Below are 14,448 nucleotides of genomic sequence, written 5' to 3' on the forward strand. Positions count from 1 at the left end.
TCTCATGATATACTCCCTCCTATTGTGTCTGGACAGAATTGCAGACAATTTCAAATGCAACTCTAATTCACGGCTTTTTTTTCAACAGTTACCTGTACCTGTTAAGCAATTCCACCGGTCTTCTACTCTTAATATCATTAGTGTAAGAAATACAGGTATAAGAAAACAGATACAGTGCTCTGGTCTTCATGACATGAGCCGGCGGTCTTTAGGAATCCCAACCTCATCTTGAAACAGATATCAGTATAGGTCCAATCTAATCCACTCTACTCTCACAGAAGAAATCACCTGCTAGAAACAATAAAATGAAATTTCACATTTTAATATTGCATTAAATTGTATCACTGTGAAACTGATAGTTTCGTTGGTGCACATGACATGTATGATGTTCTGCTGTAAATATTTGTGCTTTTGTAAATAAGGTGAATCTTTCACTCATCATCATCAGGCATTTTCAATCCACTGCAGGATGAAGGCCTCTCGAGCAACTTTCCAGTTCCTTCTGTTTTGTGCAATGGCCAATCATTTACTACCCACAAACTCGTGAATTTCATCTTTCCATCTCTATAGTTGTCTTCCAGGATTTCAGTTCTTTAGTTTTGATAAGAATGTCCTTTACTTGAGTTTGCTGCCTAATCCATGTGTTTCTCTTCTTATCTAATAGTCTGATTCCTAATATAATTCGTTCCATTCTTCGCTGTGCAGTTCTCAGCTTTTCTTCCATTCTTTTGGTGAGTGACCAAGTTTCACTTCCATAAGTCATGGTACAGAGTACACATGGTTGATTATTTTACTTTCAGACAAATTGGGATATTGCTTCTCAGTATGTGACTATATTTCCTGAATGCTATCCATCAAAAATTTATTTTTCTCTTGACTTCCAGCCATTTATCATTATTACAGCTAATGACTTGTCCCAGATAAGTATATGAATTCTGAGCAAAAGGAAGAATAAATCCACCTTTACAATTACTGCTCCTCCAATAATTATATCCCTTTCAGTGGCATACTTGTTCATCATTACTTTTGTTTTAGCCATATTCATTTTTAGTCCGAAATCCGTACCAACTCTGCTTAACTGATTAAGATTTTCCTCCAGTTCCTTGGGATCATGGCTTATGATCACAATATCATCTACAAATCGTAAATGGTTTAGGTACTCTCCATTCACATTGACTCCTTTCTGCGACCAGTCTAAAACCTCTGAAAGCTTACTCAAAAAGCTTCCTTTCTGAAACCTTTCAGAAAGTTGAAAGTATTCCTCATCGATATCCTGGTCCTGAACAGTCTGCAGAAGTTCTTAAGTTCCAATATATAGGTATATTCTAGGATTATTTACTCGAGTCAGTTTTTTTCCTTTCTTTTCTTACATCTATATATCAAGTGTGGATCTTACCATTTTATGATCACTTCCAACATTTATCTTGTTCAGGACGGTAACTTCATTCATGATGTATCTTCTGTTAGTGAAGATGAAGTCAATTTCATTAGTTGTTAATCCATTTGGGCTCTTCCATGTCCACTTTCTGTTCAGCCTTTTTTTGAAAAAAGTGTTCATTACTGACATTCCTAGAGATTCTGCAAATTCCACAAGCCTTTCACCTCTATTTTATTTCTTTCGCCAATTCTAAAATTTCCTATAGTTCCCCTTTCTGCACTGTTTTGTCTCTTTCCAACCTTAGCATTGAAGTCCCGTATAATGATAGTGTAGTGGGTTTTCTGCTCATCTAGAATACTCTGAATTTTGGTGTACCTCTTCATCGTCATGGTTTCAACCTCTTCATCATCACGGCTCAATGTTGGTGCATAAATCATTATAATCTTTAACGTATCTCTTAGAATGCCTGAATAGTAGTCTTGATACCCTTGGTGATATACTTTTTAATTCCCAAATGATGGTTTTTTATATCTTTATGGACCAGAAAGCCAATTCCACCTTCGCTCTTTTCACTGTTTCCATCGGTGTACAGCAGATTTCCACTTGATAAACTTATAAGTGATTCATTTCTTCTTCTTGTTTCAGCCAAACCGGTGATATTCCAATTCACATTTTCTAATTCTTTTTCCAGCTTTAATATCCTATCTTCACCGATGAGTGATCTTACTTTGTAACAGGCCAAGTTCAGTTTCCGTGCATGGCAGCCTGGTCGTACCCAGAGATTCTTAGCACCCTCTGCTTTCACTCTGATCCGCTCACAGCCATAAGACTGGGGACTTATGGCAGTGACTCACTGCCATAAGTCCATAATTACTGGGGACTGAGGGCCATTTGTTTTGTTGTGCTGTCATGTGCTGGAGGGTTTGTTCTCTTCCTCTTTATGCTGTCCAGACATGTATTAAAAAGAACCACTCTACACGTTCGTTGCCACCTAAGTGATGTAACAGGGCTTACCATCGAGAAGGTGTGCATGAGTGGATTTTAGGGAGGCAGGCCGACCGAACTTCTCCTAAATCTTCTGAAATAGAAAGATATTGGATCCATCAGTGTTTTAGACTGTGTCTGATAACACACAGAATGCCTGTTCCCCTCAAAGCCCCAATCTCCCACTACTCTAGATCAATTCAAAAGTTATAAGCTTTAAATGTAGCAGTATTAATTTAGTACATGATAAGCCTTAAGCAGATAACAAGTATTTCAAGCATTGTATAATCCAGATATCAAGTTTTATTGTACTGTATGAATAAGACAACTATTACATGTATTTTAGAATTTAAGTAGTGTTATATTTTGTAGCATAAGAAAAGATGTATCTTCACACGCTGCCCAGTAGTGTAACTGGTGTCTCCTAGGAGAAATAAAGATAATGATAATAATAATAATACAGTGGATTCCAGTTAATCGGGGCAGCTGTTTATTTGGGGCAAATCTTAAAGAACAGAACATTTCCAAATAAAGAATATAGCCAGGGTTTTCTTCGCTTAATTGGGATAACATGATGTTTAATTGGGCCAGGAGATTGCAGCATTCGAGACTGCCCTGCGATTGTCTCCAACCATACCACGTGGTCTGGTCAGATTTCTGAAGCTCACAACCATAAAACAATAAAAACAATTAGCAGTTTCTAGTTTATCAGGCTTTTCTGTTAGTGCAATCTATTATAAACAGATAGTAAACTCAATTTATTGAATTTGCAATAATACCGACAGCTGGAATTCTGTGGGTTTTTACGTTATTATGGTGAAATGTGTTTCCCCTTCCATGAAATCTTCAATCATATAAAAAACATAAATTTTCAGAATCTTCTTTTCATTCCTATTTTATAAGCTTCTTAACTTGTTATTCCATATCTCACTTGCATGTATTGTGTTAGTTGCAATTTGTGCGTACTATGTTCTTTGTTATTGATTGCTTATGTTTTTTACTGTTTTAAATTTTAAATCTCCTCTCAAAATGTCAGTGAATGGAAATATCAACTAGTTAGTATGTACATATTACAGTATGTATTAATTAAGCTATGCACATAAGAGTAAATTTATTTTTATTTTGCTAACTTGTGGAAAATATTTTTCCGATTTTCACGTATCATTTAATTTTTTAATTGGTAAGGTAATAAAGTGTAAATTTGTGCTTAATATATCTTTACTTTTATAGCCCATGGATAACATTCCTCCTATTTTTTTTATTAGAATCGCTGTGTAATAGAATTAAAATTCAATTCACAAACGTGATCACAATGACCGACACTTACTGCATATCGTATAGTGAACGGTACTTTACCATGTGAGTAAAGTACCGTTCACTATACGATATGCAGTAAGTGATTTGATCGTATAGAGAATCAACTGTTATGATTGATACTGTATTTTTAACTATTTATGTGAAACTTTGCATAATTGGGGCAGCCGCTTAATCAGGCCAAAATGCACTAGTCTTGATGTGTCCCAAATAACTGGAATCCACTATAATTTGCAGAGAAGGGCAACCAGATTGATGAAGAGAACAAAAGGGTGGCTTTACCAAGAAAGGCTTAAGTTCTGCTAAGTGTAGCATCTGGAAACTAGGCACTTGTGTAGTGATCTGATTGAAGCGTTTAAGACTTTGAATGGATTGAGAATTCTCAATGCTGATGGCATTCTTCCTCTTGCTCAGATGACACATGAATTCAAATTGATAAAGGATGGTTGCAGGATAGATGTGCAGAGGTTTGCCTTCAGCCAGCAGATGGTTGATTGTTTGTATAAACTTCCATCTGTTGTTGTTGTGGAAGTGGTAGTTCAAATAAATTCAAGGAAGAACTAGATAAATAATTGGAGGGGTTGGACATGTGATGAGGGAAGTTTTTTTTTTTTTTTTTGGTTGATGCTTTATAAGCGTGCTTTCTTGTATTATATGCCACTACTACTGCTAATAATAATAATGATAATAAGTTGAACTCCAGTAAAATTATCTGAAACTCATGGTAAATTAGCAAAAGACTCATTTACATTTTCATACGTTATCATTTTGTTAACTATGAAGGCTTCCTGCATAAATATTTTTTAACAGAAACTCAAAAACACATTGCATACCTTTTTCTGTATATTAAGTAATTATAAGTTATTAATAAAGCTAACAAGTTGCAAAATACTAATAATGTGTTTAGTTTACCTTTCCAGATTTTTGATGTTCCTTGAAAATACTAATCAACTCCTTTGCCCATTCTACCTTTTCTTGAGTAGGTGAAAATGCTTCCTGAACAATTGGCACTTGGCCAGGATGAATAACTTGTTTACCAGTAAATCCCATTGCAGCTCCTTCAAGTGCTTGGTCCATCAAACCATCCAGATCTAGGGTAGAAAACACAAGCTTTCATTTTAAAAATTCAGGTTAACTGAATATATACAGGGTGATTCACTACCAGTGCGACAAACTTGCAGGAGATGTAGGGGGCACAAAGACGAATCGGAATCACATAGCATTGCAGGGTCCGAAATGCCTTTGTCAAGCGGTAGAGGATGTTGAATGGGAGGTCGCGTGAACAGCGATCCCGCTGGAAGTCAGCATTTGCGAACTGTTTCTGTTGAAGAAACCAAGTAGCAAAAGTCCTCCGGAGTGGATAATCCGCAGGCTCCAATGATTGGATGCGTTGCAGATGGTATGAACTCATTTGGTTTGTTGACAGTATCCTCCATACAGTGGATTGGGAAATACCCAATCGTTGGCCTATCGCTTGAGTACTTGTACTCGGATTGCCTTCTGCAAGACGTAGGACATTCTCCTCATTGTCTGGCGTCCTCATCGTTCGCTCTCGATTCATGGTACCTCTCGTGAAACAACCAGTCTCACGTAACCTTCTGTGCACACGTGCGAAAATCTTATGATGAAGAGCACGCCTGTGCGGGAAACATTTCTGGTACAAGCGCAGAGCGGCACGCCCGTTACAGTCCGCAGCTCCATACGCGAGGTGCATGTTGGCCAGTTCAACGTTTGAATACTCGTCCATCCTACTATCTTGGGAACTGGTTGGCAAATGCTGACTTCCAGCGGGATCGCTGTTCACGAGACCTCCCGTTCAATGTCCTCTACTGCATGACAAAGGCATTTCGGACCCTGCAATGCTATGTGATTCCAATTCGTCTTTGTGCCCCCTACACCTCCTGCAAGTTTGTCGCACTGGTAGTGAATCACTCTGTATATATATATCTGATATAATATTTGTGTAAATTACTATATTTACTATAAGAAAAGATGGCACTGCAGAAGAGGTCTATGACAAAGGGACGAAGAAATTTCAAACATGACACAAGATAAAAGAAATGATTGAAGAAATACTTATCAACAAAATCAGCTGATGATTAGCATTAGTAGCGACACATGATGCAAGAAAGGAAGCTAAAGCACCATCAGCCAAGAAAAAAACTTCCCATTTCATCTATCCAGTCACTCCAAAAGTTTGTCCTATTCTTCCTTGAATTTATGTAAGCTATCAACTTCCACAACAACAGATGGAAGAAGATAGCTGGCTAAAGGCAAATTTCTGCACATTTATTCTGCAACTGTCTTTCTTCAATTTCAATTAATGCTCCTCAGGTGCATAATCTGAGCAAGAAGGATCCCATTAGCACTGAGCTTCCCCCCAACCAAGGATTCTATCATAATTATGGCTAATGGTTTGTTTACTTCCTTCGCAGCATATCGTATTTTGCTCCCAGTTAGACAGATCCTATCCACTCCAGGTACCTTTCTTATGTTTAACTTCAACAATTTCTCCTCCACTTTTCTCTCAGTTATTACAAAGTCATTTAGCTCCCTGTTAGAGTTTAATAAACTTCTGATCTCCACCTCTCTAAAGATTTACTGAAGTGCATATAGATGCAAAATACTCATTCAGTTTGTCAGCATTATCATCAACAGTAAAACCAATGATATCAAGAGGACCAATTTGATTCATCCCCTTCCTTCTAGTGTTTAAATAAGTAAAGAAGTGTTTGCTATTTTTCTTTGCATCCTTCAGCAAAGATTTCTCGTAATCTGCCTTTGCTTGCCTAACCTCCTTTGTGACTTGATTACAGTCTAGCTTATATCTACCATAGGCTTCTATGTTGCCTGATAATTTTTATGCATCCCATGCATTATTCTTCTCATCATTCTTCTCTTTCTTGGTGATTCCTTTCTATTTCTGACTCACTCTCTCTCTCTCTCTCTCTCTCTCTCTCTCTCTCTCTCTCTCTCTCTCTCTCCAGGGTAACTCAGAAATTTTTTTTTGGCTGGTGCAGTATAAGCCTCAGGCTTCCTTGCACCATATGGATGCTAATAATAATAATATTGCAACTCTATACCAAGTGGTTGGAACGATTACTGGTTATTCAGGTCACCGAACAGCGATCAGTGGACCAAAGAAGGACCATTGTCATGAAGAACCTAATAGCTCCTGCAATCTTGGAAAGCATCAAGCAAGATGTGAGTGATCTACAAACTACATGTGAGAGAAGTACAAAGAACAAAGAATATGGTCGATATGGAACCAGAGGAGGAACAGCATACCACCAAACCAGAATATAAAGAGCAAGAAGAAATACAACCCAGAGTAGCTTTAGTGGAAAGAAACAAAGCCATTATATCCAGAATAGAAGAACAGGATCCGAAGGAATGGATCCCACAAAAACCCACATGATACCTAAGCAGAGGCCAAATAAAATCCTGTGGAGAGTAACAGACCACCTCAATCGGCAAATAATACCACATTACCTTGACAACAATGGTACAACGCTGGAGGTTATCCACACAGCTGTATACTGTGCTGCTATAGCAGCCACTAGGATTAATGGAAAAGAAACGAGAGACTAGCAGCAGAAGAACTGAAAACAGAAGGAACAGCCAGCTTGGGAAAGACGACTTCAGCAGAAGACAGAAGAATTAAGAGTCAAGATAGATCAGCTGACCCAGTACCAACAGGGTAATAGAAGTAAGAAATTGATTGGAAAGGCGAAGAGCATCCTCAAGAGTGACAGCATCCACAGCAAACATGAGACTGGAAATCAGAGAATAGGAGAATACTTTGTTGGTTTTTGGTTTTTTTTTTTTTTAGGAGCATTAGCAACTAAGGCCATATTGCTCCGGGAATATGCGGTAGCCATTTCTTGACCTTTCTGCATCCTCCGTATTTGGTGGTGACAGGCTCGAACCCCGGTCTAATCAAGAAGCGTGTGCTATGCACTGCTACTCCTTTCCACCTGGTTACGGAGGCGCCGAGAATACTTGGATACACTGAAGTAGAATCTCCTCACACCCAGCAAGAGATTACGCCGATACAAAGAGAACTCCCAGAGGAAAATAAACAAGAGAATCTTTGACGAGGATCAAAGAGCCTTCTACAGGAAACTGGGAGAAGATGAGAAAGCAGAAAATGGACCACCCGAGAAGATGATCGAGGAGTTCTGAGGAAATATCTGGAGCAGTGAAGTACGGCATAACAGCGAGTGCCCTGGATAGAAGTAGAATGGAAGAAAATCAAGGAAGTACAAGAGATGAGAGAGTGGGAGATTGGAGAAGAAGAAGTAAAACAGTCGATCAGGAACACCCACAACTGGCAAAACCCAGGAATTGATAACATCCACAACTACTGGTACTCACTTGCACACATAAGCACCTAGCAGAGCAGTTCACTTGAATGATAAGGCACCTGGAGACAATCCCGAAGTTTCTCCTGAAGGAGTCACATATCTGAAGCCTAAAGACGAAGATGCAAGAAACCCAGTAAAATACAGGCCAATAACCTGCCTCCCAATGTACAAGATCCTGACCAGCTGCATAACCAATAAGATATCAGACCAGCTGCATAACCAATAAGATATCAGACCAGCTGCATAACCAATAAGATATCAGACCACTTAGAGAGTCAGAACATAATGGCCGAACAGCAGAAAGGATGCAAGCGGAGGAGCAAAGGATGCAAGGAGCAATTAACCATAGATGCCGCAGTTATGGAGCAAGCCTACAAGAAGCACCGCAACCTATACACGGCCTACATTTATTACCACATGGACTTCGACTCCATACCTCATAGCTGGCTAATAGAGACCCTGAAGATCTACAAGGTCAATCCGATAGTGACAAACTTTCTAGGAGCAACAATGGCGAAATGGAGTACCACCATTAAGGTTGAGAACATCACAACCAGACCAATCCCCATCAGAAGAGGAATATTTCAGGGAGATGCTCTAAGCCCATTGTGGTTCTGTCTAGCACTCAACCCGCCATCCACCATGCTTAACAGCAGCAAGTATGGATATAATCTCAAAGAAGGAAGAAAGAACCTGTACACCCTCACCTACCTGATGTATATGGATGACACCAAGTTCTACGTGGCAACCGAGAAGCAACTCCAGCAACTACTTCAGATCACCGAAGAATTCAGCAAGGATATCAGGATGGAATTTGGTCTAGACAAATGCAAGACCCACACACTGCACCACGGAAAATTAGTCGGCCAAAATTACAAGCTGCTGACTGGTAAAGAGATCAAAGTTATGACAAAAGGAGAGACCTACAAATACCTATGGATGATGCAGGCTCAGCAGTTAGAGAACAACGAAATCAAGAAGTGCCCAACCGAAAAATATCATGAGACTCAGAAACTTGCTGAAAGCAAAACTGAACGGAGGGAACACAGTCAAAGCCATAAACACCTATGCAACTCCATTACTAACATGCTTCTTTGAGATCATAGATTGGACTAACACCAAGCTAGAGGATATGTGAAAGGCAAGGACAACGATGACCAAGAGATGCCAACACCACCCAAAGTCAGCAGTGGAGAGACTAACAATAGCTCAGAAAGAGGGAGGAAGGGGCCTGATAGAGCAACAGAAAATAGCAATAGTTAACCTGAAGGTTGCATTTGAGAACAACGCAACCCCACTCCACCAGGCCATATGGAAGATAGATAAGTGGTATCCCACTCAACCTAAGCGAGGAGCCCCTCCCGCCCAGACGGCAAAAGAAACGAAGCTAGAAAGATGGGCAAAGAAGACACTCCATGGCAGACACTACAATGACTTCCATCAAGATCACATCGACAACATTGCTTCCAATGCATGACTCACAAGTGGGATGCTCTTCCCCGAGACTGAAGGATTCATGCTGGCCATCCAAGACCATGTAATCAACACCAGAAACTATACAAAATACAATGAAAAGGAGTCCGGAATGTCAGATGACACATGATGCCACCAGGCCTCAGAAACGATCCAGCATATCACAGGGGGATGCAAGGTGATCACTCAGACTGAGTACACTCGTAGACACGCCCAGGTAGCCAGGATAATACATTGGAAGCTAGTGAGGAAATACCTGTTGACCAAAGGAAGTGTACCATACTAAAAGTATGAACCCCAGGCAGTACTTCAGACCCCCAACCCATAAGCTGTATTGGGACTGCGGCATAATAATGGAGAAGACCATCCTGCACAACAGACCAGTCACAACACTCATGGACAAGATGGAAAAGGCTACCTACCTGATTGACATAGCGGTTTCCAACACTAGTAATGTCCAGAAAACCCACAAGGAAAAAATTAGAAAGTACACGAACCTGAGACACGAGGTCAAGGAGATGTGGCCTATGCAAGAAGTAATGATCATCCCGATCATTGTGTCAACCACCGGTATGGTGCCAAAGGCCCTACATAGCAGCCTAGCAGCAATAGGTTTCCCAGAGAACACCTACAAGGAACTCCAGAAAGTTGCAATCATGAATACCTGTAGGATAGTCAGAAACCAACAGTAATGCCAGACACAATAACCAACCTGTGCTTGGTAGCAGTACCTGTCACAGAGTGGAATCCCCCAATCACAGAGAAATAATATAAGAGCAACAACAATAATAATAATAATAATCTGCGAATGATACACCCACAAGTTCCAATCACTATGTGGAAAGTTAAAATCCCCCATTATAAGACATTCTGATTTACTGGCCCACTGTGTTTCTCTGTATAGTAGTTTGTTGTACTCATCATAGTCATTAGGCCTATACCCTGCTACCCTCATTTTTGCTATGTCAGACCAAACTGACTCAACATTGCATCGACCACCCATGTCAACTGAATGCACTGACTTAGATTTTATGTGCTGCTTAACTAAGAGCATAAACCCTTCCCCTCCTCTGCTGTCTGTCCTTTTTTTTTATATATATCTGATTATTAATTATAAACTCTTGGAACATTTCCACATGAAACAAGTTATGTACAACCAGGTAAGCACAGTTATTTACATGTTTCTTCAGTTTTTACCAAGATTAGCAGACAAAAATCACTAGGTGTAACAATGGAGCGATCATTCTTGGCCATCATTGTTGCAGCATAGGGGTTATCTGTTTCATTGCACAATTGCAATGCCCATGTTTTACAGTCTGATTTTAGCATAGAAATTGCTTTAATTAAGTCTAACTAATACTTAAATGCAGACTAAGCCATTTTGATTTGTTTTTGTTATATTTTATTCAGCAATGTATGCAAATGAATCAGTGGGTGTTTCCATCCCCCACAAGAACTTAGCCTAAGTGTCAAGAACTCACCAAATTAGCATTAGCATTAATAGAGGCACATGATGCAAGAAAGCAAGATTATGCAGCATCAACCAAAAAAAAAAACTCCACTCCCATTTCACCCCTATGTTCGTTCGAAATACCTGTCCAGCTGAGCCTTAAATTTATTTATTTATTTTTTTTTTATGTGAACCCCAAACACGAGAGGTATTAGAACCTATAGTACTTAGTACCGTGCTTGGGTTAGGGTTGAAAGAGAAGTATGGAGGGAATGCCGGAAACTTTGCTCTAGAGACTAAACATGGGTTTCACCACTTTCAGCCTCCAATAAGCAAAGTGGTGGTATTGCACCGATCGATGAGAGTCATCTAGGCTATCAACTTCCGCAACAAGGGATGGAAGTCTGTTCCACCAACCAACTACCTGCTGGCTAAAGGCAAATTTCCGCACATCTATCCTACATCTGTCTTTCCTCAATTTGAATTTATGCCCTCTCAGGTGATTATTCTGAGCAAGAGGAAGAATCCCATCGGCATTGAGCACGCTCAAACCATTCAAGGCTTTATACACCTCTATCAGATCACCTTGCCGGTGCCTAGTCGCCAAACACTGTAATTTGCAAAACTTAAGCCTTTCTTCATAAGAGCAACCCTTTGTTCATTCACTAACCTTGTTGTCCTTCTCTGTACTCGTTCCAGCAATTCTACATCTTTGAAATGAGGCCTCCAGACCTGTATACAGTACTCAACGTGTGTGCCCTGACCATTGCCTTATACAAGGGAATAATCACCTCCTTATCCCTGCTAGAAAAATTCCTGTATATCATTGACAAGACTCAAGAGCACCATGAGCTAGTCTTGCAGCCCGTCTGCACTGCTCAGAGAACTTCATATCTGCCTGCACAATTACCCCCAGGTTCTTTTCATTCTCTACCACTGTCAGTGTAGTACCAGAGAGTTGATACGTTGCTCTGGGGTTACTGTTTCCTATACGTAGTTCTTTACATTTGTCAATGTTAAACTTTATTTGCCACCTATCAGCCCATCTGCTCAACCTTTCCAGATCCTGTTGCAGCAGCATAGCATCAGTAGTGTTCTTAACAACCCTGCCAACCTTAGTATCGTCTGCAAACTTGGACATTAAGCTCAACACTGAACCCTGAGGGACTCCACTAATAACATTAGTCCATGATGAGCAGTGTCCATTGATTACCACTCTCCGTCTTCAAATTACAAACCTGAGGGGGGGATAGATTCAAACTGAGAAAAGACAGTTGTAGAATAGATGTGCAGAAATTTGCCTTTAGCCAGCAAGTAGTTGATTGCTAGAACAAACTTTCATCTGTCATGGAAGTTGATAGCTTAAATAAATTCAAGGCAGAACTAGACAAACATTTGAATTGAATGGATCAGTGAAATGGGAAGGGTTTTTTTTTTTTGGTAGATGCAATGAGAATAATTCCCAGGATAATTCTGAAGATGAGGATACCAGACCTGATCAAGAGAAGAGAAGTTGCATAAAAACAAGATCAAGGACAGAGTTCCCACAACATGTAGAAAACACACAAGCAGAAGCAAACACGACAGACTTCTAGTACGAAGTAATTAATGCTCACTTTCAATTAGAGGAACTTATATCTAGCACAATTATAGCAACAGTAAGTAAAAAATAATACAATATTGGATAAACCTGGAGTGAATTGTCAGACCTACATATAGAAAATGAGGTCTTAAAAGAAAAACTTGAGACTAAAATATCTGAATGGGAAAAGCAAAAGCAGCAACATTCCTATTCGTATGCACAAGAAGTAAAGGCAAATCAACCCATACAGAAATCAACCAAGCATAATTTTATGACTACTACTCAAAACAGAGTTGAAATTGTCATAAAACATTTTCATCTCTAACAAACATTTCTTTGAAGCTGTCAAAGTTGTTATCACTAAAAATTTAGGGCAGTTTAAAAATGTCAATATAAAAGATCTCAGGAAGATGCACAACACTGGTGTAATTATAGAAGCAGGAAGCAAGGAGAATTCTGATAAAAACCAGGAATAACCCTGCAGCAACAGACCTATGATTAAGAACAGATAAACCGAATACTTGTGGCCCAAATATTATTATTTTTGACCTTGACAAAAGTCAAGGTAGGAATGAAATCCTAGCAGACACATATGTAACTTCCAGGAGTACATGACAGAAGAGATGAAATTCATACTAAAATATATATTAGATAGTATGAATCAGAGCTGTAATACTCAATATGTTCTACGTTGATAATAATATTAGTAAATCCCTATTAGTAAATGCCTATAAATATTCAACGACGGATTCTGCTTTGGACTCAGAAATACAAATATTAACTAGCAGATTCTTGAACAGGGGTTATCCCATTAACACAATAAATCGAATTAGGGTACAAGCTAAGGATAGGATAAAAAATACTACACCAATCAACAATAGTAATATCAAAAAATACTTTATTTCTGTCCCATATGTTGAACAGTGGCACAAACAGCTTAACAGATTCTTTAAAGATACCGAATTTAAAATTATAGCTAGGCCTATACGGAAGTTACACACTATACTGAACAATCGCTCGGTTCTTTCCGCGTTCGCAACACAAATTAATGATCTAGTATACAACATTTCTTGCGGTGATTGCGACTCGTCTTACCAGGGTTCGACGCGGTTTTCGCTTAATATTCGTGTAAATCAACAAGAAGCCTCAGTTCGTGCTTCTCGTTCAGCAGCGTCAGAATTAGCCTTTCATGCCATTAACGAAAAACATACTTTTTTATTTAACGAGGCCAAAATACTTAACGTTCAACGTAATTATACGCGACTATTAATTGCAGAAACCGTTGAAATTAAATTACACGAGAATTCTGTTAATGTTCGGCGGCCATATTTGATCTCCGATGCGTGGACCTTTACGCGCATGCGCGAAGACATATAATCACTATTTAAGTTGCAGGTTTAGCCTGATTCGGTAATTTTCATTCCTGTGATCACGACAGTCGGTCGAAAAGCATTGTCAGCTTCAGGAAGGAAAATCGTTTTGAATATTTTCGTTAGATTCTTTTAATTGCGTTAATTTGAATTTTAATTGTTTTAAATTGATTTTGAATTGTGTTAAATTGATTATTTAATTATTTATATTTTACTTTAATTATTTATAGTTTACTTTAATGTACCGGTAAGTTGTCGATTTTTTCGTTTTTTCCGTTTTAATTTCTGGAGGGTATCATACGGAAGTGTTCCACGTACTATATTGAGGTAAACTCCTCTTATTAATTTACTAATACTAAAATATAATACTAAATCAAAGTCAACACAATCTTGTAATTGGATTGTTGAAGTGTCGCCAAGAGCAAATAATCTCTAAGCAAAAAAGAATTTATATAGGATGGGGTAGCCACAGGTACAGAGAACATTTCCCTGTACCTAAGTGTTACAGGTGTCTCAGGTTTGGGTATACC

The 14,448-nt window shown here is 39.0% G+C and overlaps 1 protein-coding gene across 3 annotated transcripts in view; it reads right to left on the reverse strand.

The window, feature by feature from the left end:
* The window catches only part of LOC150088232 (citramalyl-CoA lyase, mitochondrial-like), a 244,668-nt gene that overhangs the window by 23,912 nt on the left and 206,308 nt on the right, over positions 1-14,448 (reverse strand). For all 3 annotated transcript variants that reach the window (XM_090370649.1, XM_090370647.1, XM_090370648.1), the window contains one exon: positions 4,589-4,767. In XM_090370649.1, coding sequence (XP_090226775.1) covers positions 4,589-4,767 — 179 coding nt within the window. The remainder of the gene's footprint in view (positions 1-4,588; positions 4,768-14,448) is intronic.

The sequence above is a fragment of the Mastigoproctus giganteus genome, chromosome 3 (genome assembly GCF_048544385.1).
Source record: "Mastigoproctus giganteus isolate SK-2022 chromosome 3, ASM4854438v1, whole genome shotgun sequence".
NCBI lineage: Eukaryota > Metazoa > Arthropoda > Arachnida > Uropygi > Thelyphonidae > Mastigoproctus > Mastigoproctus giganteus.